Raw genomic sequence first — 27,651 nt, 5'->3', positions numbered from 1 at the left:
TAATTTCTTTCTTTCTTGACCCAGGCTATGCAAATTTGATCAGCTGGCTACCTTTTTTCTGGCTTAATTTGCATATCTTGCTTTCCTTCATCTGCATAAATGTATTTGCATTCACGGAGATGAATTTGAATCTAACTTATCGACTAAATGACACATCAAACAAATAACTTGAACGAACCAGCCAACCGACCAAATCTATATGACTTGGGTTGCTCCCCCTCTACTACTCTCTACAAGAGACAAATGAGGTTTTTCCCCTCTAGGATTTCATCCTCGACTTTGTCGCTGGACGTCGCGATGTCGGCCTGGACCGAGAGGATCGCACAGACGAACGAGAGGAGGGTTCCGCCCACGGCGCAGTAGAAGGCCCAGCCTAGCGTGCACTCGTTGATGTAGTACGGGCTGGCACGGTAGCCACACAGGTCTTGTACGCGGTCCGAGCCCCAGCCAGCCGGGTACAGCACCAGAGCGATGATCAGGAACAGACCTGCATGGGAAATAGAAGATTAAAATTGAACATCAGAAATTGGGTTTTCAAAAGAACAGTCATCATCATATTATAATCAATACACCCAAATAACCCCATCAGGGGCAAATAGGGGGGAGGAGGTCCCGGGCTAGGGCGGGCAGGCCTCCAGCCTGGCACGGAATGACTCAACGGGGGAAGCCGTTACAGCCGTGCCAGGCAGGGTATTCCACTGGGGAATAGTATGGGGGGAGTAGGAGTTTTTGTAAGACCAGCACATTAAAAAAAATGGTGAAGTTCAAACTAAGGATATGCAGCATTACTAATTCCTGAGGTATGCGCAGTTCAGATATCCAGGTGTAGTCTCCAAGCAGACCTACGGGTTGGCAAAGACCGTATCCAACAGGCAGAAGGAGTTTCTATAGCCAACCCAAGTCTCATAGCCAACCCAAGGTCTGCCACAACTCAAACAGGGCGGAGCATTTCTATTCAATAAAGGTGCCGCTGCCCCTCCTCGTTGTAATGCTAACAGCCGCACGAATGTCCGGGGTACTAATCTTTTTATGACCGATTTCTGGAACAAGCCCAGTCACCCCCGCATGTCCCAGTGGGAGGTTCGCGCCTTGTAAGTTCTCACAATAATACAGTGTTTCCTTCACCCATGTCACCCATTGGTGATGTTTGGGGCATCATCAGAACCATTCTTACAAAAATACAAAAACATTCGAAGGGAATGTTTACTGTTTCAAAACATTTGTAGGGAATGTTTACTGTTCAGGTTCAAGCCAACACTCGGACCGCCCCCACCCCCTTGCATGTAACGTTAGTTGCAAGCGGCACGTGCCGTCGGAGTTAAACCTTATAAGCTAAACCTTTCTTTTGGGAAACAAAACACGCCACGAAGTAAATTATACTCTAGATATTGCTATAAAAACTCCTTCTGCAAGTTGGATACGGTCTTTGCAGCCGTTGGGTCTCAGTTGGAGACTAGACAGGCCGACCTGGTGCCGCCCTGCACGCCCGTGCGGGCGGAGAGTAATCAACTCATAAACACAAGCAGTTTGAATAGGTAACAATTAGATGTTAATAGCCTTTGTTCAGACCGACTTGTGGCAGACCTTGGGTTGGCTATGAGACTTGGGTTGGCTATAAAAACTCCTTCTGCCTGTTGGATACGGTCTTTGCCAACCCGTAGGTCTGCTTGGAGACTAATCCAGGTGTTCAAAACATTATTTACAAGGCCTTGATAACAAAATATGAGAGTTAAAGGCACCCAGAGCATTTTATGAGGATTGAAACTCAATTAGAAAAACTGAAATTTGCAGTCATTCCTACACATAGTAAGTTTCAATAACACTATACCATTACATATAGTTATAGACATTAAACATTCAAACAAAGATACAATTTCGTTGTGTGGTGAGAACTGATAGAAAATCCAATCCCTAATAGACTGATCCTGACTGTCCATCACAATTAGCAGTTCGACCAATGAGAGAGTGACTGCATGTCCGTCAAATATTTGCATTTTTATGTTTTAATTTTGCATTTCTACGTTTTGACGGAGGTGGGCGGTGCTATGGTATCTACAGTATTTATAGTAGGCGCGTGAAACTAAAAGATCACCATGTAGATTATTTTTGTGCCGTTTTTGCGCACCTTTGATAACAAATCTGAACGCAAATGTGGTAAACAGTGGCATTAATTGTCAATTTCATTAAGATTACAGCAACTAGAATATTTCCTGTTTTCATGTCTCATAAAATGCTTTGGGTGCCTTTAACGTTACCATCAATACAGTATGCAGACCCATATGCAGACATTAAGATATAGCTTACGAGTGACAAGTTATTTGATGCTAACACCGACAGCCACTGCCATATGCCTGTGAAGCTGGTACAATCTGTTGACAGACGGTTATTACAGTCTGACTTATACAATACCATCAAACATCTATAAATTAAATTAAAGATGGCAGAATATGAAAGGGATGAAAAACGAAGGCAAGAAATTGTCCTAACATGAACCTTTCTACAGAGAAACTAAAGTTGATAGTAATCATTATTCAACCCTACTAGGTCTATAATTGGATAAATCAAAGCTGTCGAACACAACATCAAGTGTAATAGATTTGCTACACATTGCTGTGATAAGAAAAGACATATCGGTTATATGAGAATATGAATTTTGACAATGCTACTCAATCAAACACTGAATACGGTTATTGAAGTCCTAACCATTTTTCCCATTTCATTCCTTTTCTGTGATATTTTTCATTGTGATATCTAGAAAATAAATAAAGCTTATAATTTTCTCTCTCTCATCCAGGCAAGTCAAAGGCAAAAATTGGGTAGCCCTGGATGTATGTAACTTAAATCAAATCACTGCAACAATAAGGCCGGACCAAATAACACAGGGACTGCAAAACTCTTAAAGGAAACCCAAGCAAAATTAGGGCCCAAAAATCGTATTTTGAAAGTCAATTCATTTAGTTATGTCTATACTGAGTATACATGATTAGTTCAAACAACATTATCACAATGTATAGTGACGTCTATGACGCAAAAATAGAACATTGTTGTGATGTGAGAACTCACTGGAAATTGACGCTGGGGTTTTGGTAGGCTCGCGAGGTTATCATCGTACGGCATGTTTTTGCGCGGTTTTAAAATGCTAAAAGTATGAAGTTATTACACAAATGTACTAAACAGCGTTTACTTAGTAAATGTCACTACCATAAAGATTTCAGCATTTTTTTCATTTACATCTTATGCACCCTAAAATTGCTTTGGTTGCCTTTAAGTACAAATATATGTCTGATATAAGTTACCCGTTGTCCCTTTGATGTAAGCTAGCTCCTTTTCCCTAGCTTAAGTTCTCAAGGATGGCAAAACCCTCTTTAAACACAGACAGCAATAATACAAGCTTAAGTACTCCAAACAAATAACTAGGAAATGGACAAATTCCTTCGACCATGGAAAAGCCATCTTTGATGTGTTTGAAGCCTTTCCCACAATAGTTCACAGGACCAATAATCTACTATAATCTGTCTGCAAATATTGGAGCACCTTGCCAAAGACTTATGAGACTAGTAATGTTATAAGGCTGGTGATTTTTTTCGTTTCATGTAAAGTTTTCGTCCGCACTTCAGTTGAAAAAAAAAGCTTTCAAGCCTCCATTAACATTATTTCACCGGGTTACATAAATCCGCACTTTGAAAAACAGGGGGTTTGAGAGATCCCTAGTGCAGCGCCCACCAGGTACATGTATGCATAATATTGGAGTGCATTATGCTGGGGGATGTTGGGTTGGAGATCTGTTTGGACATATCTTTTCAGGGTGGGGATTATGTACCCTGGTGGAATTATGTTAGATGTCATGTCTTCCAAGAATATCCAAGCATAAGTGGTTCTAAAATGAAACATTTGACATTTTAAATATTCATAACATCTTGACTCTTTTTTTTAAGTGATCAGTTTTCATTTTGTCTATATTCTGAGTACTTTCTTTTGGTAGTTGCATGCAACGAACGTCACATTTTTAGTGTTTCCCTTTGGTGGTACAAATGCAGAAATGTTCGTGGTGGTTTTATGTTCGCACCGTTTCACCACGAACTTAAAAAAACACCGGGAACATTTTTGTCCAATACTGTAGCAGTATGTGACAATAGCACTTCCGTAAACTTAGAAACACAGCGAACACTCCATTTTCCCCTTAGCGCGAAATAAAAACCACACAAACTTAAATCCATTTACAGTACCTTTACCTTTCATGCAACGAATGTCACGTATCCAGCAATATTTCACGAACAACTTGCTTTGACAGTTATCTAAGTGGAACAGTCTTGCCGTGCATGCAAGAGACATGATAATCTAATCTACAACCCCAAGGCGAACATTCCAGCGAAACCCAAATGGTTTCTTTGTCAGGTTTGATAATGTTTCCGGTAAAGCAAAGAAGTACCTTTCACACAAAATCAATCTAGAGTGTCAAAATGGTTTACAGAATAATCCACCAATGTTAATACACGTAATTACGGCGAGATCCCTGGGCAATAACTCATGAACAAACAGTGCTATAACACGCTAGACTTGATTATGATATAATTATGATTACTATAAGTTGTGAAATATCTACAGCTTGGCTGTCTTAAGTTTAGATTTTTTTACACCCAAACCATTTTTTAGCCTATCCTTCGTTGTAAAATCTGTCATTTTAAGCTTACAAAAATATATTTTCATCAATCTCATGTCATTTTTAGATGGATGGGGTGAATATTTTTTCCATCTCAACAAGCAAATTTCCACTATAATTGTGTATTTTTCATTTTTAGATATCAGAACAGGAAGTTCCACTGCAGTACCGTAACAAGCGGCCAGGGGACCCAAAATCCAATCATTTCCAGGTCTCATCAAGACCTACCCACATACCAAATATCAAGACAATCCATCCAAGCCTTCTTGAGTTATGCTGGTCATTTACATACACACACATACATACATACACACACACATACAAACGCTACCCAAACTACAGTATACTATAAGACAACGCAACTACAGTGAGTCGTGACAATAGATAGAGTAGACGAATCACGAGACTCAGTGTATTCTTTCCCATCCTGTCATGCTTATGATAATTGTCACGTAGAAGACCTTATCTAGGATAAAACATGAGATCTCATCTCAGATGTCTACATCACAGAGACAAGCTGTCTAGTGGGACTGACTCTAAAATGTATCTATAATTGCACAGCATGCTTTGTGACTTAATCATCGCATTATCTGTCAGACAAAGCCTCTCTGGAAGTTCTGATTTGAATCGTTGCCAGCTGACTGTAAATTCGTTTTTCGTTAGCTGGAGTTAAATTTCGTGGAAACGTGAAAATCAAGTCTAGAGCAAGGGTGTCTCCAGGACCTGTCCCTCCGTCCCTGAGAGAAATTTGCTTCTTGGGACGGACAAAAATTTCATCCTATCTGCTCAAAATCTGAACTTCGTGACATGAAATTGATGAAAATGTAGCTTTGTAAGCTTAAAATGACAGATTTAACAAGGAAAGCAACAACATAGGCTCTAAAACAATGATCGGGACGGAAAAAATTTAAAGTTAGAGACAACCCACACTAGAGTTTGTAATATCTTTGAGTTCATAATTGAAATAATTATATAGTAGTAACGTAATGTTTCTGGATGGGATGTGTACAAAGTAGTGAGAGGTCACTGAACACTTACAGTATTCCCTGTCTATACTGCCATACGGAATGGCCAATACGTAAATCACAACCTCTTTGATAGATCATGCATGCCCGACTCTTGCCCTTGCCGGCAGTTTTTGTAAATGCGAGGGCAGACATTTTGTCTGCGATTCATCCCAGATGTACCATTGTACGGTAATATATGTCCCAATCTCCCAATAATATATATCCCAACAGCCATCTTGTTGTTAAAGATATGGCGGAGGGTAATGGCAGGTTAGACTTTGCTGTGGTATAAGTCACTGAGGATCCTACAGGGGAATCAAACAAGCTTAACAGAACTAGAAGAGCGCAAACCTCTACCTTTAAGATCTCATTCCTGAGTATTACTCCTCGTGTAGACTCCCAAAGAGTCCGTTGCCCAAAAAATGAACGGCTGCATGAATGTGTGTTTATATCGGTGGGAAATTCCCTTTTAGCCAGCCCGACTGATCTCAAGCGTCAAACTGATGAAAGCTTGTTTGTTACTGAAGAAATTAGCCGGTAAAATTTGGCAGCCGCGAGCGAGGTTGGACGTCCACAGCCTTGCATTTCGGGTGATGCGGTCGAGCGCTTACAGCTAGAAAATGCCTTTTTGGGGGGTGTAGCTTAAGTGCTGTTTGTAATTGCTATAAACAGAGATTTGATGTAGTGAAGTTGTCAGCAATTTTTTTGCATGATCTAGGATAAATATTCTCAACATAGAAAGAATGACATTGGTGCATTTCCTATAGCTTCATTACGAACGCCCCCATATAAAACACGTATTATAGCATGTAAGCCAATGACACGAAAATACAACAGTTGCTATCATATAAACTATACAAGCAACCATTATGAGTATTGTTCAATGAACATACTTTAGACGTTTGTGCAAAATCTACACCCTTCTGATGTCATTCAACATTGAATCTTACAAATCAAATCGTCGGAGAGACAAGCTCTTTAATTCTAAAGGATTTACATGCTTGTATTCTGCTGTTTCAAAGAATGTTGCAGTTTGAAAGGAATCTGCTAGGGGATTTTTGGGTGTCATTTCGAGGCTCAAGAATAATTCAGAATTATAATTATGACTTCAATGTACACACCAGAGGGATATCCTTTTTTGTGGTGAATACCTCCAAAGGTGCCAAAAAGCTGCATAAAAAGTATACGGTGTGTATTACCTAGATTTAAGATGAAATTTGTCAAAATGTGTATGTCCCGAAAACCCCTAGATTTCTCATACTTTGGTATAACTCCTTTCCAATATGAATGCCCTCTTCAGTCAAGTCTATATATCATGATCTTTTACATTTTTACATAAAAAGTTATGATTTTGTAACATATGTAAAGCCATCTGCACCATTGTATCAATGCTACAGTATAAACTAGAGATAATTTCATTACCGGTCATAAAGTTCCATATTCAAGGATATTATATTTCCTGTCTTGATCAAAATGAACTACTTTGATTTCCTCGTCATGACAATCCCAGATTTCTGACCAAGAATTCTCTCTCTGACCTAAAACAGTCACTACACGTTCTGAGATATAAATTTTGACATAAATCATATCATGATAAATGACTAGCTCAGCAAAAAAGGTATACTGAAATTTCATACTTAGTCTAATATAACAAATGGAAGCATCCGGTTAATAACCTTTCTTACTTGTAGGTAGGATCATATTCATTTTTTCCAACATGTCACTGGCTATAAGAATCATAATTTCATCATCATGAGTCTGGATATTCTTGTTATGATATTTTTTAACACAAGATGACAATTTAACCTTCTCCCTGCTGCCTAACTCTGTAACCAATAGGGAATTGGGTGCCAAAATGACTACTTTAGTGTGATAAAGGTTAAAACAGCTAAATACATTGATGTTGCCTGATTGAGATTAATGGAAGCAATAAAAATAATTAGCTCCTTAGTCTTTTACGATCCAATTTATCCTCTTCCAATTTTCTATCATTACAAGGAATGTTTGACACAATACAGGTCTTATTATACACTGCATGGCTCTCTTCAGCTGAAGTTTTGTTAGTCCTCTTAGTTTGATAGAGCAAATATTTGAGTACTGTAAAATAATGCATTTTCAGTTTGCTTGGTTTTTATTTCGTGCTAAGGTAAAAATGGAGTGTTCGCGGTGGTTTTAAGTTTGCGACAGTACTATGGTCACATTCTCCTACAGCGTTGGACAAAAATGTTTGTGGTGAAATGGTAGCCGCGAAAACTGCGAACATAAAACCACCGCGAACATTTCTGCATTTACAGTAATTCAGGAGGTCCGTGGCATCCTCCGCAGTAAAATTTTGGACTTGTTCAATTAAAGTTAACTTTCTAAAATGCTAGTGATTACCTGCATGTAAGTATTGCAAATCTAGACGTTACTCCAAGCTCATTGGAGAACTTCCATTAATCAGAACTAACAAAAAAATGAAATAACCTTTAATTTATAAAGGTGCAAACTGCTTAAAATATTGCTTTACTATGGGATGAAATTGGGCTTAACAAAATTTTAGAGGTAGTCTTCACCCTTTTATCGAGGTAGAAAATTTGGGTAAATCCAATTTCATGGAGCTACCGTTTAATTTTTTTTCCCATCTTTTAGGACACAAATGAACTGTAATGACAACCAATGATATGATAAACTTCATGTATTTTTCATTGTCTCTCATTAGATCTAGGCTCTCCAAAAGATGTCACCGCTAAAGTCGAAGTTCTAGCCGGGATTTTATTTTAGCGTAATGGCAATTGCGAGACAGCGAAGCAACCATTCTGGGGGATGGTGTTTAAGCCTTAAAGGGGTCCTTGTCCTTCCACAGTGAGGAGATTTTGAAAATGTGAGGTACAAAGTTGGCATTATAAGGGTATCCATGGGGGGGGGGACTATTTTTAGACCACATGTAATACGAAGGATTTTTTGTCAGTTTGAAGGATCATAATATTCATATCAGCATTTTTTACATTATTAGACATTCAAGTAAATTCTTGCAAGGTATCATTACGCTAGTTGAAAAAAAAAGCGTAGTGGTACTAATGTAGGTGGTGGTTGCAAATGATACTGTAAATGCAGAAATGTTCGCGGTGGTTTTATGTTCGCTGCTTTTGGGTGGATTTTCAGCGCGAACTAAAAACCACAGAGAAACTTCTTGCCAACCTATGACTGTAGCGCTACTATCGTTTCAAACGCGGGCTTAAAACCACAACAAACCCTCCAGTTTTCTCGCTACCGCGAAATAAAAACCATGCGAACTTAAATGCATTTACATTAGCTAAAATGAACTAGCTAGAACCCTGAAAGTCCAGTTTGTGTACAATCCTCAGCTGAGAATCAGACATGTTTTCCCATCCATCATTATAACCTGTCGGACCTAATCACAGTCGGACATGTGCCATCCCCAACTGATTAATGCAATAGGTCCCCAGGGAAATCTCTTCTATCCACAGAAACCTGTGTTTTCCCACCGCGCGTCTGCTTATTGATTTCTATACTCTCAGGTTGGGGTTCATACACAATGGATGAAGTCAAGACCAACTTTTCGACAGTTGCAGCTCGAATTCGATTTTTTTAAAACCTTCTCCCTGCTGCCTAACTCTGACCAATATGGAATTGGCCTTATTGGGGGCCAAACGGCTACTTCAGAGTGCTAAAGCCTAGTTAAGGTTAAATGTTTAGTTCACAATTTTCTGTGACTCACACCTTGACAATGAAATGACTGCTCTGTCCAGGAAAAAGTCATACTTATTGATATTATAATTTCTATGGCTAATGGCATAAAGTATGAAGTCTACCATTTCATTGTTGTTGGAGTATCCTGGTCAGATCAACTAGTAGCCATAGTCCGTTCATCATCCATTAGACTGATATACACACAATGCACTGGTAGTAAATAGATCGCTAGTAACGAATTAAAAGAACAGCTTGATTGAAAGAGAGAGCATTCTTTTGGGTGTTCTTTTGGCTTAAACTTTAATCATCAGATCAAATTTGGCTACATTTCAAATGAAAGAGGTTCTACATGGGGGGTCCCAGCAACAATTTACGACGAATTCAGAAGTACCCCCTACGTATTACGCTAAAATCAAGGAAGGCAATACGCAAAATTTTGTTGCCTCCCTACGAATTACGTGACTAAGACGGCTCTCCTTACGAATTACAGGAAACAAAAATAGAATGATTACGCTTTATGGAAAACAGCATACAGACCCTCATGAGTGTGAAGCCTTCTTGCTGGATTTTCCTTCCATGAAGAAAAAAAGAAAGAAATGTTTTCTTTTGAGGAAAAAACCTACCTGCAATAGCCTGTAGGAGTCCAGAGATGTTGAATATGCTCTTCTTCCCGATGGCGTGAACGCAGAACCCCAGTAGCGACGTGAACACCACGATGACCAATAATAGGATCCCCATTCCCATAAACACCAGCGTCGCTTTCCAGAAATTGCTGGGAAGCTCGCTGAAACTCGTTATGTACGGTCCGCATGAATCGTGGAAGATCTCGCCGAAGTAGTGCAGAGAGGTGCACCTGTTGTAGATGCCTATCGTCGGGCGGTAGTATTCCTCGGGGGAAGTCTGTCTCGAAGCATTGGCGTTGCTAACGCCGGGGATTCCCGCTTTTCTCGGCTGTCCGACCAACCACTGTGCAGTCATGAGTGCGGCAAGATTCGCGAGAGCCGCAGCGATACTCAGAAGTGTCCACAGTAGCGACCGACATGTTACAATAACGTAGCACGACATTGCGGCGACCAAATCACTCAAATGTCGCCGATAGAATACGCCTCTTCTTCTCCTCTCAAGCAGTGTTGCCTTCTACCAACGGTCGTACCATCAGACGATAGATCACACAAACGATGGCCTACTTGGAGCGTTGTTTTATCCACCCCTCTCGTATCACAGCTGTTCTACTATCCCCATTGATACACCAGATATGCAGAGCTTGTTGTTGGCTTTATCTGAAGACAGCGGCCATCTGTGTAGGAAGATAAAGGGAAAAGGATCCAACATCGATGGAGAACAATTTTTAGCTACAGACCATAGATACTACATACAGTGCTGAACTGGCCAATAGCAGACTACATACAGTGCCAAACTGACCAATAGCATGTCTCTAGGACTAATCCATTTAGTGAATGAAAATGCAAATTTGGCACAAGGTGCCATTTGGTGAAACCTTCTATGAAAAAAATTCAGGAGTTAAATACTTGGTAACTACAAATTGAAAACATGTAAACAATACATTCAATATACTAATAATATATAACAAAATTATGTATACAATATGAAAAATGACTATATTTTTCATCACTTGTGTGACATGGTCCTTAATCCATAATCAGATTTACATTTTTATGACTTAGTAATTGCACATGCTAAATTGAATATCCGCCATCATTGGTCATCCTGAAACTGAAAAATGGAGAGGGTACATTAACATTTATATCATATAAAAGTTGAAATTGATTTATATTAATTGTAAATGAAATAACGGCACAATTTGTGGCCCAGCCAGGCCCACAAAAGCGGAAACATTTTAATATAAAACAATTATTTATATTCATCTGAAGTAAAAATTGGAAATTACACATGCATAAGGGTTAAATAATGGGAAATTCGCTATCTTTTATCTTGCACAAATTGGACTGATGACATTTATCAAGAGATGAATTTCCAAGCCTTTGAATTTTTAATTTTTCTGTACAGAGAATTATGGGCATTATACTTCTCAAAACACACTCAAGCAAAAATCATGAAACTCAACCAACCAACCAGGTAGGAAACAGGTGAAAACTGAGTTTGAAAGTAACTGCCATCAGTTTGAAATTAACTGCCATCACCTGACCACCCTCTAGAACACACCTACCAATATCATCCTTTTAAGTTAAAAATCTTTGCAAACCCTTTCTCAACAAATTTATTTTTTAAAGAAAGTTAACCAAGTTTAGGATCTGTTTGACAAGAATAGTTTAAATTCTTACCATCAAAACTGCCAGGCCTTGTTAGTAGCCAATTAGTTACAAACACGTGTTAAGCATTAGAATAATAACAGTAAGGCACAAATTCACAAGACTTTTTGCTGGGTCAGCTCCCACCATGATGCTGGCTTGTAGAATTACAGCGGCTTATGATTACCATCTTTGCACCTGTTCGCAGCTTCTCTAGGGGAATACAAGACTTTGGAAAACTCTATCCAGATTGAAACAAGAGAATTTACATTATCAAAGCGTCTTTGATCAACTATGGGGAAAATCTGAACACCAAAGAGTCGGAATGATTTGGGATGGATGGAATTTGATTAGAACTTGCAGTGGGATTCTAGCAGGTTGAGTTTTAGCATTAGGGGAATGGCGAGTTGGGAGTTTTGGAAGACTGGAATAATCCGGATTGAAACAAGAAAATATACATCATCAAAGCGTCTTTGATCAACTATGGGGAAAATCCGAACACCAAAGAGTCGGAATGCTCTAGGATAGATGGAATTTGATTAGAACTTGCAGTGGGATTTTAGCTAGGTTTTGGGCTGAGTTTTACTTTTAGCAAGGCAAGTTGGGAGTTTTGGATAACTGAAACAGGAGAATTTACATCATCAAAGCTTCTTTGATCAACTATGGGGAAAATCCGAACACCAAAGAGACTGAATGCTCTGGGATGGATGGAATTTGATTAGAACTTGCAGTGGGATTTTAGCTGGGTTTTAGGTTTGAGTTTTCGCATTAGGAACTAGGAGAGTTGGGAGTTTCGAATGACTGGAATCAGAGAGTGGTGGCTTACACTTGAGGGAGTCTGGGAGAATGTTAAAAGCAAGTCAGTGAGTGGAAATTGTAAAGCTTTTAAGGACCGAACATTTTTCAAAGCGGAGTGGAAGTTATCGGGTTGAAAACATGGCTGGGAATCATTCATGGCATTCTGCATTTTCAAAACTTTAGGAAACTAAAGAATATCTGATTGATAATGCCATTAGAACACATGGACCTAGACATTGTCAAACCACTACAATAGCAGAATACTAAATTCTCTTTATACATACTTGCCTGCAACCTATAGATTTGCATTTCAAAGACAGCTACTAGGTGTACAATGTCATGTACAAGTGACCACCTCTACATAAGGACTACATGGCCATTATGACCAGTTTTTGGTGGTCCCTTTTATGTAATTTTTGCCATTGACACAAGCATTAAAAACCACCTGTCCACATTGACAACATTTTATCGGTCAGTTTTGGCCATATTTTGAAAAGGCAAAAATTGCATAAAGATTCCTTTGTCTATACATTCAGAAAAGACATACCGTATCCCCTCATAGCTTTTCAAACTGTAAGTTAATCTTTACTGGATAACTATATATTTTCCCATCTAGCAAGTTTAGGTTAAAGAGTTAAGACAATAAAAATTCGGCATCCACCTGAGTAATATACCAATCCATTTAGATCCTTTACGCATTAACTGTTACAAGCCGATAAAAACATTCATGACCACTTAGATGACTCATAAAATTGAAATACATAAAAAATTATACATATGAAATAGCCAGCAATGTTTCCAGGTACTGTCCCTGGACGAAAATTTACGTACTGGGATGGAAAAAATGTCACCCTGACCGTCCAAAAAAATCTGAACTTCACAACATAAAATTGATGAAAGTATATTTTCGAAAGATAAAAATGACAGACTTAACAGCGAAAATTAACAAAATAGGCTCTCTAAGAGTGGGACAAAAAAGTAAAAGCTGGAGACAGCCCTGGTATATATATACGTGAATCTGGCACTTAAAACTGATACAGTACTGTAATTCTTGTTTCTTTCACTGTAACTTTATGTTCACTGTTTTCAAGGTCACCTCTTTACCATGAACTTATCATCACTGTGAGAAAACCTGTTGTAATTATTTATGATTCCTTCACATATATGTTCTGTAAATCACTTCCCACCACCGTGACGTTAAAGTTCAGTGTCCATTTTCCTTACACCCTGAAATTTTGCTACCGTGAAGATAAAGAGAATTACAGTATTCAGATTTTGTAGTGTGGCTCCCCTGTATAGAGTTTGGTATCTTCCGTGGGAATTGTTGTTTGTGACGGATGAGCCCAGTGCTAATTCCCATCATCCTTTCTGGCGTCCCGCTGAAACCCGCGGCAGTTGCGTCTACTCCATCATACCCTTGAACGATTTTCCATTAAAACTATAAAATCGTGAAGTGGTATAAAATTATGGAAAAAGCACAGCAAATGTTACAACCCCATATAATGTTCAGGTATAGCTGACTTGCATGAATGGGAAAATTTTATTCCGATGGTCGATATTACCTATTGGTAAGCGTAAAAAATCTAATTGTCATAAGCTAGATATCAAACTTAAGTGTCATAATGATTATTTCTTATTACATTCAATCAAAGTTATTGTGAGAAAAATGCACAAAGGCATTAAAAGAATTTATTCTATGAATACGGCAAAATGAGTACAAAAATGAGTTACCGGCGTTATTATATTGTTATTGTTAAGGGCTTTTGTGACGGATTCTCTTAGGCTAATTTTTCTTCATGCCTATTTGATTTTGTGAGTTCCAAATAACAGGAAAATCCCAGAGAAAAACAAATTGACTCTAACATAGACATAAAATTATATCAACAGCAAAAGAGAGATCTCAATAGGAAGAAGGGATATGTTACAATGAAAGAGAAAAACATGTGCATCAAAACGTGCTGAATAATTGTGCTTACCCTAAACATTTCTCCCAGAATAAGACTATTAAAGCGACAACTGTGAGTAGCTACATGCAAACAAACAAAATCAGTGTATGTAATGATGAATGCCCTTTAAAACCTGCTAAGACATACAAAAAATGACAGAAATCAGTGGCAATTTTGCCCCCTTCTCTGTAGCATATGGTGTGTACAGGATTTAATTAGGATTAATCAACTTTGCCTACCTGCCCTAGGTGATCAAATTAGGGCTTAAACCATAGAAACACTTCATCGATGGACTGAATATAGATACCAAAAATAGACGGGCTTGTTTTCATAATATGTATACTTCTAATAGATGAAACTAAAACCAAAATGCCGTTTTCCAATCCGTCTAAAATTCAAACCATTAAAGTGCACTGCTGGTAATACTAATACTTTCCTCAGCATGCGGCTTTCTTTGAATAGGGGGGTTTTCCAGTAACACTCAATATCTTCCTAGCAGCAGTACGTGCATCAAATTTTACAAAGCGTATTGCCATTAAATCAAACATTAACAACAGGGTTTCCTTCCAAAATCCTAAAACAAACAGCCATCAACACATCATACTAATAATCAAAAAGACTTATCATCTCTTCATATGTGAAAGAAATATGTACGTACCCAACTCTAAATACACCGCCTTACGAATATCCTGTATCGCTTGACAGGACAATCTTTCAAAAGCATCTGACGCCTTAGCTAACATCAAGGATTTCTTACACAAGTGTGCGCACGCTTATATTGTTCACATCTGACTAATTATCATGCGAGCCTTACCTGGAAAACGCCGTCCGGTACCCGGTACGATTTACGACTGACTTAGTTAGAGAGAATAAATCTCCTACACAAAGTACGACAAACACACCCCGTGAGTCTACGTCGCAGCGAACGACCTAGAAATGTCAGGGAAGTCGTAGCCAACCAGAGTAAATACACCTTTATTGGTCTAGCGTTTATTGCCGCGCGTTACAGTCTAGGGCGGTTCACTTCAAAAGGGATTACACAACCAGCCACCGTGACGGCGCAACATTGCCGACGAGAGAAAAATTCCACCGACAGGAAATGAGTGACAGTGACATGAAAGGCTACGTGTCAATGATTGATTGTTTGATTCCCTGAAAAAAACATGTTGAATAAAATGCAATGAGTATTTACGTAAACCTTGTCACCTTACAGCATTCAATTTGTGATTTCCAAGTAAATACGAGATGTTATTCCAAACAGAAAATTCAGCTTTGCTTTACTCTCTCCATTTTGACCACAAAAACTAGAAATCATCGCTTCAAAGAATTCTATATTAAGTATATTTAAAGGAAAAAGCAAAAGAAAAACTCTGTTAAAAAAATTGTCTTTCGTTCGCTACTATATTTACAGAAAAAATAGAAATTGTCACTTTAAAGAATTCCATATTGAATACATATAAAGGAAAAACTCTGGGAAACAAAATGACCATATTTCACATGAACAGATGTTACCACCTGCGCAATAATAAAATGTTACAGCCGCACTCACCTACACTTTCACAGGTGCTATACCAATCTCAGCTTCAAAACATGTCTCTTTCTCTCTCCACATTTGCGCATACAACAACGACCACCTGGCTTTTTAGCCGCAAGCTTGACCAACCCAGTCCATCTATATCCCATCTGACTTTCCAGTCACACTCTTTGAGCTTCAGATCTATAAAATTCAGTTCTCCTTTGGTCCTTCCATATTTACAAAAAAAATAGAAATCGTTGCTTTAAAAAATTCCATATTGAATACGTATAAAGGAAAAAATCTTGGAAACAAAATGTCCATATTTCATATGAACAGGACTGGTGTAAATTTAGTTCTCCTTTGTTCTCTACCATACTTACAGAAAAAATAGAAATCTTTGCTACAAAGAATTCCATCTTGGATACATTTAAAGGAAAAAAATCAGTGAAACAAAATGTCCATATTTCACATAAACAGGTCTAAATTCAGCTCTCTTTTGTTCTGACAACAAAAAAACTACAAATTCAATATTCAATTTGAAAACATAATCATAAAGGAAAAACTCTGGGAAACAAAATTTCCATATTTCACATGAACAGGTGTTACCACCTGCACAATAATAAAATGTTACAGCCGTACTCACCTACACTTTCACAGGTGCTATACCAATCTCAGCTTCAACACATGTCTCTTTCTCTCTCCACATTTGTGCATACAACAACGACCACCTGGCTTTTTGGCCACAAGCTTAACCAACCCCAGTCCATCTATATCCCATCTGACTTTCCAGTCACACTCTTTGAGCTTCAGATCTATAAAAACGTCCCTCTGACGCACTCTCTCCCCCAAATGTCAATAAGGGCGATGAGGGGTAATAGAAGTGAGAAACACACAAAGCCCATCCCCTACCTGATCGGCATGCATCCTATTTACGACGTCGGCGCTCCCGTCTGTAATCATCGAGAGCAAAATCCACCACCGCTAAAAACTCTACCACCTGCTGGTCCAATCACATGATCGCTTTTGTTTTATCAGCCCGCTGTTCTTAGCCAATCACGGCGCAGAGCAGCTGGGTAAACAACGAGGATAAGGAGTAATCCGAGTACAAACGTTCCCAATGAAGGGCGGAAGATTACCACCAGATTAAAAGCTATGGGCCCTTAGGGAGAACTGGGGGCAGACCAATTCATTTTGTGTGTATCGTCCTATGCACGGCCATACATTATTGGAAAAAATGGAAAGGATGACTGTATTTTAAAACTAAAACTGATAAAATACCCTAAAAGGGAAAGATATACTAAATCAAATTCATTCTGGGTGTATCATCCTGTGCACAGCCATACATTTAATAGCAAAAAATTGGAAAGGACAACAACACATTTTTGAATGAACGCATCTATATTTCTTCCCAGATTTTTTTATAAAATGCCCCAATGTGCAAAGAAATCTGAAATTTTTCATTCAAAATCATATTTCATAAAAAAAGATGGAGTAAGATATATAGCCAGGTGAATTCTAGTTTATTGGTAACATATGTTGTAAGAATTTGTTATAGAATGTATCAAATTTCTTATGAACCAAAAAAATATCATGACTCGTTGCAGTTTTTACCAAGAGGTAGATTCTATGATACACTGTTTAGCAAACAAAAGTTAGTTCCACTCAAGGGACTTGAAGAAAATGGTCAAAGGAGACAGGTGAATACTAGTCTATGGTAGCCAGGTGGTCCTTATGCATGCAGAAGTCGTCACTTGTACAGATTTGACTGAATGTACAAAAAATCACCATAAGTAGCATCCCAGTTGACATCTCATGTCATCTACTGTTACAGTATGCCTTAGTCTAACTATTTGACCATCAGGCCACTGCAGAAGATCTGGCAACGATTTTTGTTCTTCTTTAATGTTTCACTTAGTGTCATACATGTACCTGTCCAGTCTTTTTCGTTGCTTACCACTTTTTCTTCTTTCCTGGTAGGTTCCTTGCATGATGGTTTTGGCTAGTCCCAATAAACATGACTTCAGTTTTCTTTTCTTTACAAATTGTATGTAACGTTGGTCTATGAATACCTGGAGAGTGAATTTAGTTACGACATTGCCCCAGCTACCTAGCCTCGCCACATTAAGTCCCAAACTCTAGCGGAACTGATAACTCCTCAATCTTTGTTATCAAAATCCCATAAAAATGCAATAGAATTTTGGTCCTTTCCCATAACAATCTCCACACCTACTAATCGCACGATTATAGCATCTTTTACAGTACCGTCGGAACTGCCTTTCAAAGAGAATTGCCCCAATAGAAGTTGATGGGACACAGAAAGCCTTTTTTATTGCTTTTAATGCCAGCTGCTTGTGTCATAAATGCAATTCACAATAAACATTGAAGCATGGCAAAACACCATTATGACACAGGTTCAAAATAAAAAAATGATTAAAAAAAATCAGCCATCTCACAAAAATATAATATCAGTATATGGAAATAACAATCATTTTCCTACAAATTCTTAATAGCTTTTACTTAATAAAGCTTATTTGAAAAAGCTTCAGTTATGACAATTGCTATCATGGCTTATTCCGCAATTTTATGATACAACCCTAACTTTCATTCTAATAAAAATTTACATCAATCTCAGCTATTGGTAAGTACAGAAATTGAACTACTTTTATCAGTTTTATACATTATAAAGCCTAACAATCATTTTTGAAACAGAACTAGATTTAGCAACAAGCCAACTTGAAATTAAGTACCAAAAGATGAAAAAACAAAGGCTTATTCAATTGCTCTACAGAAAATGATATTAGCTTGGGCCCTGAACTGTGTCACATCATATACAGATGGCGTAGTGATTTACATTTTGATGAAGGTGAAATTTCCTGAACCGTAGAAACTGTCATTGTTGATGGCATACTTTGTGTGCCATTAGTGACAACCCACTGCACTATCATAACTGAAATTGTGATAAGCAAGTCATAAACTCCACGATTATGTACAACTCCTATGTACAAGCACGCACCGCTGTAGCAAGAATTCCCTGATGCTTTTGTTGAACCGAATTATTTTGCTTTGATGTAATGTTAAAGGAGTTAGAACCTGCATTTTCAAGATACAACTCATTAAAACCTGGGTAGAACGAGGAAAGACATGTAAATTGTCTTTCCCAAGGACACAAGGTCTTAACCGGGAATCAACTCATGACCTTTCGATCTCATGTCTGCAAACCTTAAGCTTTTGACGCTACATAAAAAAATCCTACAGTCCCTACCCGTACCTTAAGTCTGATAATCCAAGGGGTCAGACATTGGCTGCACTGGTTACAAACACAAAATAGCCGGTAAAATTCAAAACGCAACAAGTCTTAGGTCTAATAGCTACTATTTAGAGTTCTTACCTTCCGTTGTCGTGAATGCTAAAATCCTTTTGAAGTGCGTTGGTTTTCCCACCAGCCATAAACAAACAACCCCAAAATGTGACACAAACAAAAGCAAACCGTCCCGGTTATCGGCACTTCTACGTAACCCCGCTTTTAATCTTTTTGTTATCTGCCGACTAGCTGTGTGCTTTGCTAAAGCAACAGCTCACAGGCCAGCGGTCAGTTTATGTAACTAAGGGCCTCTATGTGGGTGTTAAGAGTAAGTTAGAATTAATTGGCGAATTGCGAACGACCCTCGACCTCTACACATGTTGTGACAATAGAAGACAAAGTGGCGTAGGGTTTCGCGGAGTACGAGTCGGCTTTTCAACCACCTGTTTGAGCAGTGTTGATGAAACAAGCGAAGAAAAATCGACAACAAGTGCGCGGGATACGCATGATAAGCCAAGCACTTTGTCATCCTTAGCATGGGAGGGGGGCATGACAGAGAGTGATGATAGAGTGTCCTCAAACTTACATGTAGCATTTAGGCATAAACTTTTAGCAATAGAAAAGAATCAAAATTCATTATATTTACCGTTTAGTTTTTCAACTTTGAATGCCAAACAATTCAAAACAAGATATAAGTTTTGAAACTCGTCAAATATTAAGGCCATATCTATTCTATTTGTTGCTTTTCTGTCATCAATTTGTAAAACTTTAGCAAGAGAACATCATGAAAACAGAAAGCTGGAAATGGAATGAAAAAACTTACATATGACTCTGTGTGCAGTACATTTGTAAGGTTACTGTGACACTTTTCCCTCAGACTCTGTTTTCATTTTGATATTCCAGTTCGACAATATTCTTTTTCATCCAAAAACTAAGAAATTAAATTGGTATGGCCTGACTTTCACAGATTTACAGAATATGAAAATATCATCTCAATCAAAATTCCATTCTTAGACATTATCAAGGCAGAAAATCAAAACGGTGCAAACGTATGGGTCGCAAAAACAATCTCCCGAAATCAACAAAGTTTAAATTTTGAATACAGAAGAAACAGCTTTTTTGCAAAGACTACTTGTCAGCACAATTTTTCAGATTAACCGGCTTTGCCGATTACGAGGTGTTAGCCCAAACTGACCTGAGTGAAACTACGGGGGTGTACAGTACTTAAAATGCCAGGACATAAAGAATACAAACAAGTAATACATAACCAGTAGGAATATCCTATTGCGAATCTCCTAGCCAAGATTTGGAAGTAGAAGTCCTTTGAAACCCTGCCAACTTGGACTCAAACCAACAAATCTATGGGGCACTGAGGACCTTTCAGTCTCTCGTGAGGAAACATCTTTTATAAGGTTACTGTAATTCTTGTTTCTTTCACTGTAATTTTATGTTCACTGTTTTCATTGTCACCTCTGTACCGTGAACTTATCACCGTGAAAAACCTGTTGTAATTACATGTATTTATGATTCCTTCACACATCCGTTCTGTAAATCACTTGCTGCCATCGTGAAGTTAAAGTTCAGTGAAAATGTCCATTTTCCTTACACCGTAAAAAAGAAGAAGTCACCTCTGTATAAAAAATTGCTGCCAAATGTTATCAAAATCAACTACTAGTATGGAAGAAGCTATTTGAATATTTTTCATTATCTTAAAACTGTTTTCTATATAATTGTTTAGTAAGAGACTACTGAGTTAGATTGTTATTTTGCTGCTTTTCAAGTTTTATTAATTTCATTTCACTGCTTCCTCCCAGACAATGGAGATTTAAAAGTCCAATAGTCCAAATTCTTCCCAAATCGTCTTTTGTGTTTTGAAAATCAGATTTCATAATGGGCAAGAGACCCCAGGTGCAATTTGACGCTGGCAAAACAGTTGGGAATGAATTTCAAACAAGTCATAAAATATGAACATTTCAGACTGTCACAGTAAAGCAGTCTCTTGACATGACTTTGTTTATACAATGTTGTATCATAAATAATACAACTGTATGTACAATACTGAAAGTAGCCGGCCTAATAACTAGAGTAGGCGATGTTTTTTGTCGGCAGTCGGCTACTTTTGACAAGGCTAGGGATTGCATTCATCAATTCAGATGGTGAAGTTAAGCTGGCGGCCCCGTGTATGAGGGAGCTTCAGGCATAAACCAAAAGTGTCAAACCTCTGCACGTAAAAGAACCCAACACACTTATCGAGAAGAGTAGGGGCGACCCAGTGTGCTTGGCTAAAAACGCGAGCCGTAGCGAAGCCGCATTGCACTACTACTAGCTACTTGAAAAAGCAATATGCTTCACCTCAATTGAGGATGACTGCTTTACCTTTTTAGAAGGTCCAATTCAGACCAGAATATCAAAGTCCCAATTAAACAGAAGTCAATCCAGAAACATAAGGTACTACATCCGTCACACTAGCACACGCTTCGTTCCCATAGAAAGGACGTAAAATCACCCACTAAAACCTTCTAACAGATCATTGTGGGAGATGAGAGGTCCTCCCTGGAAGGTTTGGCAAGTTTATGGGGTGGGCTCGGATATATGGTGCAATAAAATGTGTGCCACATTTCCACCAAGGGAAGACCAGAGTTAGGGTATTGTCTCCTAAATTTCAAACAGGGCTACCCTAAACTGGTTGTAAAACGCTTCTGGTTATTACAAAAGGGTTGCAATGGGATTTGTCTTTTTTTGGCCAAGGAGACTTCAATGCAAATATTTCATTTCACTATTTTAGAGTCTACTTTAATACTTCAGAGCCAATTAAGTAGCCACGAAACGTACTCCGAGTTGCTTGGTAGTGTACAAAGAGTCTTTCTATTCAGCATTCTGAGTCTCGATATATAAAACCTAGGTTCGGAGACCTCATACCCCCATGAAATATTTTAGTTCATATGCAAATGACTTACACATTTGCATCATCGATGTAAGGCTACACCATTAACTGACATTATGACATGTATGAAATTATCATCATTTGCCACTTGAATCATAACACTTTTGAATTAACTAAATGCAAATTAAGCAAGCACACACACACACACACACACACACACACAGACACACTAAAAACAATACCTCCATTTTTCATGGAGGCAACTAATATCTGGGATGAAACCCTCCGTAGTTTCTGACCTAAGAATCCAAACTTTGCCGTCTAATTGCTTTCCCCAGTCTATTACAGCTGATGAGACCATATGGGCGCACCAGAGCACTTTCTTACTCGGCGGTATTGATTTTGTTCCTGCTCTCTCTAGGACCCCCAAATGGAGGAGGTAAATTGCCTTGAGACTTAGAGCTTTCAGAGTAGGAGGTCAGATGCAGAGTGTTCTTTCCTGTGGCTAGGAAAAAGCACTTGTCAAAACCGAAGGTTGGAAAGTTTTTGACTGAGATGAGACCCTGTTATACTAACAAATGCATCCGGTGCTCAAAAACGTATTTCTAAGAAAAAAAGCGATATTTCTATGAAGTTAAGGCCACACCAATTTAATTTCTTGGTTAACAGATTTCTTTCTTAAATTTTAGCACGAGGACATCATTAAAACTTGCACCTGACCCTGTTTACTCCCTGAAACTGTGCACCAAAGTACAAACTTTCCTCTGAGATTCTATTCCCATGTTGATTTTCCAATGTAGCATTTTTTTAAAAATTCCGTTAACCAAGAATATTTATAAACTTATAGTAGAACTGTAACTGTAAAGACTACACAAAACAATTCAAGTTTATGATTTGTCACTGTCCATAATTTCATCAAATTCATTAATTTCAGCTACAGTCAAAACTACTGAAGAAGACCAGTGAGGGACTAATAAACTCTTGTCTATCTGGACAGGTGGTCACTATAGACAGGATTGTTAATGCTTGTGTCAATGGGAAAAATTATCTAAGGGACCACCAAAAAGTGGTCACATTGGCCAGGTGGTTCGTATGTAGAGGACCACTTATACAGGTCTGGCTGTATTCATTTCTTTTTCTGCTATCTTGAAATCATTTCTTCGAGGCACATACCAAATATCATCACAATACACCAAGAGATTCTTAAGTTATGCTAACTACAAAGGCCGCACACACACACACACACACACACACACACACACACACACACACACACACACACACACACACACACACACACACACACACACACACACACACACACACACACACACACACACACACACACACACACACACACACACACACACACACACAATTACACAGAAACTGAAACTATCTTCATTTTTCATGGATAAAGATTACATCTGTGCAATTGAAGTTGTACACTAAAGGGCATCTCCTTTGAAGTACATCCAAGTCTTTTAATTCCCGAGCAACGATTTCTCGAAAAGTTCAAGCTGTCGATAGTCGTTGCTCCGTCTTTCCCCTTACATGAAAATTGCTTTGCGTACCCGCAAACTTCCCCGTCAACTGGTGTCCAATTTCTCACTACACTGACTTGAAGGATTTGCCAAAAGGTGAACAAGAAGGGAGAATCAATTGCCCATTTCTCATGGACGTTGGAGAGAAGATTGGGAGATAGCTAGTTGCCAGTTTTGATGAACGAGCTTTAGATGCGGTTTCTGGGATCTTAGCTGGAGACGTATCGAGCTGTCGATCCTTTTAAGTTCGATCGTTCCTGTCTGAGTGGGAGGATTACAGGACCTGGACCAATCAGTGCAAACGTACCACAAGGTTTTGGTTTTCAGGCATGGAGAAAAGATTTGGAAATACAGTAGAAACCGCTTATCTGCAATGCCTATTTGTCAGCGCAATTTTCCCGATTACCCGGCTTTGCCGATTATGAGGTGTTAGCTCAAACTGACCCGATTGAATCTACGGGACAGTAAATCGAACGCAATGACACAAAAAATACAAACACAGCCATATTCAACCATTAATAACAGTGAACTTTATTTACATCAGCACATTTACTTGTAAAATTTATGATTTGTAACAATAGCGTTGTTGTGGGTACGATTTCCCAAGGTATAATGTCCTTGGATTTCCCAACGTAGATTGTTGTTTACTACCGACTCGATGCACTAGATAGTTGAGCTATCGACTCTAACTCTACTCGGACAAAACAAAGAAATAAACACTGCTATCTGCGCACAACACAAGCTACAGATAAATGTACGATTGTCAACCTATAGATATTCTTACACTACAAAAGTAAAACAAAAATAAAGTTGGGTACAATACACGCTTGTAGACATGAAAATCGTCGACAACACATAGACAAAGGATCACCTTGTTGTTGTCTTCATTTAAAAAAAAAATTAGCTACCACATGGAAATAATCGTAACTCATGCAACAATAAATTGTTGATTGCCATATTTGCGAAATTTTAGCTTACGATGTCCATAGATAACATGGAAATTTTGCAACATTCGACGAGCATATTTCACAAAATTGTTCTCGGTAAAAAAAAGATGGCGGACGGCGTGGGTAAGCGGTATCCCATCATTCGATGCGGTAGGTCAGTAGCGGCACATTCACTTCCGGGTTTAGACGCATGGCGATAACAAACGTGTCGCACAGTCGAAACGAACGCAAGAATAATGAGCGAGAACACAAGCAGAGACATGTTTTTATTGAGTAGAAATTTGTTGTCTGAGAACAAATGTTCTTTGAAGAAACATGACAAAAAAACACGAAGGCATAAGCTCCCGCCTTTGACGGCTGTGAACCTACACGCGCCTCTCTGTATGCAGTGCCGACGTGCGATCTGCCGGGCCGCTCTATCAACGTAAACTTCACAAGAAACCGCCGTCCTTCGCGACTCAAAACAGACAAGTTCATTCCTTTTAGCGATCTGATATCTTTTTACAGGAAGTTTTCGGCTCATTCCTGCCGTTTTTGGTGATTTGTTTGGCATATTTTCGGTTCAATATGTGCTGCAACTTGACAATTTTTTTGCCGATTAGCCGATTTTTTCGATCTTAGGCTTTGCGTATATGGGGTTCGATAAACAATAGCGTCAATGGGAAACGGTTTGGGATTTCACAATCCTTTGCAGTTGGCCGGTTTTTGCTAAAAAGCGTATTGCAATTAACTGGTTTCTACTGTAGCTATAAGCTAGTTGCCAGTTTTGATGAACGAGCTTTAGATGCGGTTTCTGGGATCTTAGCTGGAGACGTATCGAGCTGTCGATCATTTTAAGTTCGATCGTTCCTGTCTGAGTTGGAGGATTACAGGACCTGGACCAATCAGTGCAAACGTACCACAAGGTTGTGGTTTTCAGGCATGGAGAAAAGATTTGGAAATAGCTATAAGCTAGTTGCCAGTTTTGATAAACGAGCTTTAGATACGGTTTCTGGGATCTTAGCTGGAGACGTATCGAGCTGTCGATCCTTTTAAGTTCGATCTTTCCTGTCTGAGTTGGAGGATTACAGGACCAATCAGTGCAAATGTACCACAACGGTCGGTTTTCAGGCATGGGAAACTCTTGACGGTTTTCTACAATAATGAAGATTACAGATTTTCACCTGTCTTACAGGACCAATCAGAGCAAACATACCACAGCGGTCGGTTTTCAAGCATAGGGTACTCTTTGAAGGTTTTATGCAATAATGCATATTAAAGATTTTCACCTGTCTTAACAAGACCAATCAGTGCAAACGTACCACAACGGTCGGTTTTCAGGCATGGCGTACCCTTGACGGTTTTCTGCAATAATGCAGATTACAGATTTTCACCTGTCTAACAGGATCAATGAGTGCAAACGTACCACAACAGTCGGTTTTCAGGCATGGGGTACTCTTGACGCTAATTATAGGATATCGTTAAGACAATCAGATAACAACAATTGAATTTGAGACATGAATGGACAGTTAGAGTGTGAGTTATAAAACTCCAATCAATTGTTCTGTCTTGCATTTGATTACTAGGGAGTTTCAACTGACAGTGTGAATTTAAAACACAGCAAATGCCTTTCCGCTTCTACAGAAAAGTTAAGTCTGCGAAACTTAAAATCAATTTACACTAGTTTCCTCTATATAATCTACATACTGTATTTACAAGCTGCAATTCTAAAGGAAGCTTCTAGGGGCCTATAACAAAAAAATCATTTCGCAAGGCAATACATACATGTACATGTACAGTATAGTACAGGGACTGGGCGTTGTATATTTTTATATGCAGTAACAAATTTTTACATCCAATATTGGCAAAAAACACCTTAGCAAAAAATTCTAATAACTCATACATCATCTATATTGCAGGTAAAAAATAACCAATATAAGAGTAAAATAGCTGTATTAGCAGAAATAGGCATATTCTGAAAAGATTGGGGTCAGAGTTTAATGTTTTTTTTGGAGGTTGCTTATTCATCATAACTTCATTTTCACAATACCTGTGATATGATTTCTATAATATAAATGGACCTCCATATGCCCCGGGGAAATATAATGTTTCAGTTCACATGGTTTTTCAGGTTGACCTGGATTTTCGAAATGAGCTAAAATGTCCACTTATTTCATCAAAATGGCAACAAAAAAGTGGATTAGACCTATGAATCATCATCTAGATGTTTGTCTATATTATCATTTATCAGTACTTCTGCATTTTGCCTGGTCTTATAAAGGTTACTTAAAGAAAGCTGCATTCAAAAGGGAACTACATGTAATATGAAGCTATAGCCCTACCCCACAACAAATTATATACGGTACTCCACAAATTATTGCTCATTTCCACCAGTATTGTTTGTATTGCATACCCGGTAAACAGCCTCATGGCGTAACACACCAGGTTTGTACTGAACTCCATACAAGCAAGGAGGTTTTATATAAATCTCCTTGATACAAGATGCGTATCCACTCACATCGGAAAGGACCCTTACTCTTTTTGAAAAGTGTGGTCAAGGACATTATATAGGTGGGTTCTTTTACGTACTCGAGGTGTGGCTCTCCTCAAACACGGACCTCCATTTAACGTCCTATCCGAGGGACATCCCTAACTGAAGCTAGGTACTCATTTCCACCTGAGTGAAGTGAGGAAAGCCGTGTTAAAGTGCATTTCCCAAGGGCACAACGTCAGGGGAATTTGAACCCAGGACCTCTGGGTTCTGGGCCAAACACCTTACCATTATGCCAAGCGACGCCACATTTTGTTCACTAATCAACTAACTGGTAAACAAACAAACCAACACTGGTATAAACATAACCTTAGCAGTGGTAACCAAGCATGACAAAGTTTAGGAACAAAGGTTATACATAAACGACTAATGTTACTCACCAACTATTCCCAATTCCTAACACAGTCACTGACTCTTCATTTGGACTTCCAACTGGCAATGTAGAAAAACACCAGACTAGATAATCAGCTCCTAATCAGCTCTTAATCCTTGCTAATCAGCAGTTAATCTCTTCTAAATCTTTGTTTGTTCAGATCCTACTGTTTAACACCCTTG

General features: G+C 38.6%; 1 protein-coding gene across 5 annotated transcripts; it reads right to left on the bottom strand.

Annotated features, from left to right (window-relative positions):
• LOC136425278 (LHFPL tetraspan subfamily member 2a protein-like) lies at positions 1 to 27,651 on the bottom strand. 5 transcript variants are annotated; one of them, XM_066414109.1, is made up of 3 exons: positions 27,477 to 27,651; positions 9,984 to 10,657; positions 1 to 487 (listed from the first exon to the last, which is right to left on the bottom strand). In XM_066414109.1, exons 2-3 carry the CDS (start codon positions 10,423 to 10,425, stop codon positions 231 to 233), a joined length of 699 nt encoding a protein of 232 aa, XP_066270206.1. In that variant the 5' UTR covers positions 10,426 to 10,657; positions 27,477 to 27,651; the 3' UTR covers positions 1 to 230. The 5 variants fall into 5 exon arrangements, with proteins under 5 accessions (XP_066270206.1, XP_066270209.1, XP_066270210.1 ...); XM_066414112.1 differs by lacking the exon at positions 27,477 to 27,651 and adding an exon at positions 19,279 to 19,483; XM_066414113.1 differs by lacking the exon at positions 27,477 to 27,651 and adding an exon at positions 16,800 to 16,888.

Source organism: Branchiostoma lanceolatum, chromosome 19 (assembly GCF_035083965.1).
Source record: "Branchiostoma lanceolatum isolate klBraLanc5 chromosome 19, klBraLanc5.hap2, whole genome shotgun sequence".
In the NCBI taxonomy this organism is placed as follows: Eukaryota; Metazoa; Chordata; class Leptocardii; order Amphioxiformes; family Branchiostomatidae; genus Branchiostoma; species Branchiostoma lanceolatum.
Note: the sequence above shows the minus strand (reverse complement) of the source record. Positions and strands in the feature narration are given on the sequence as shown.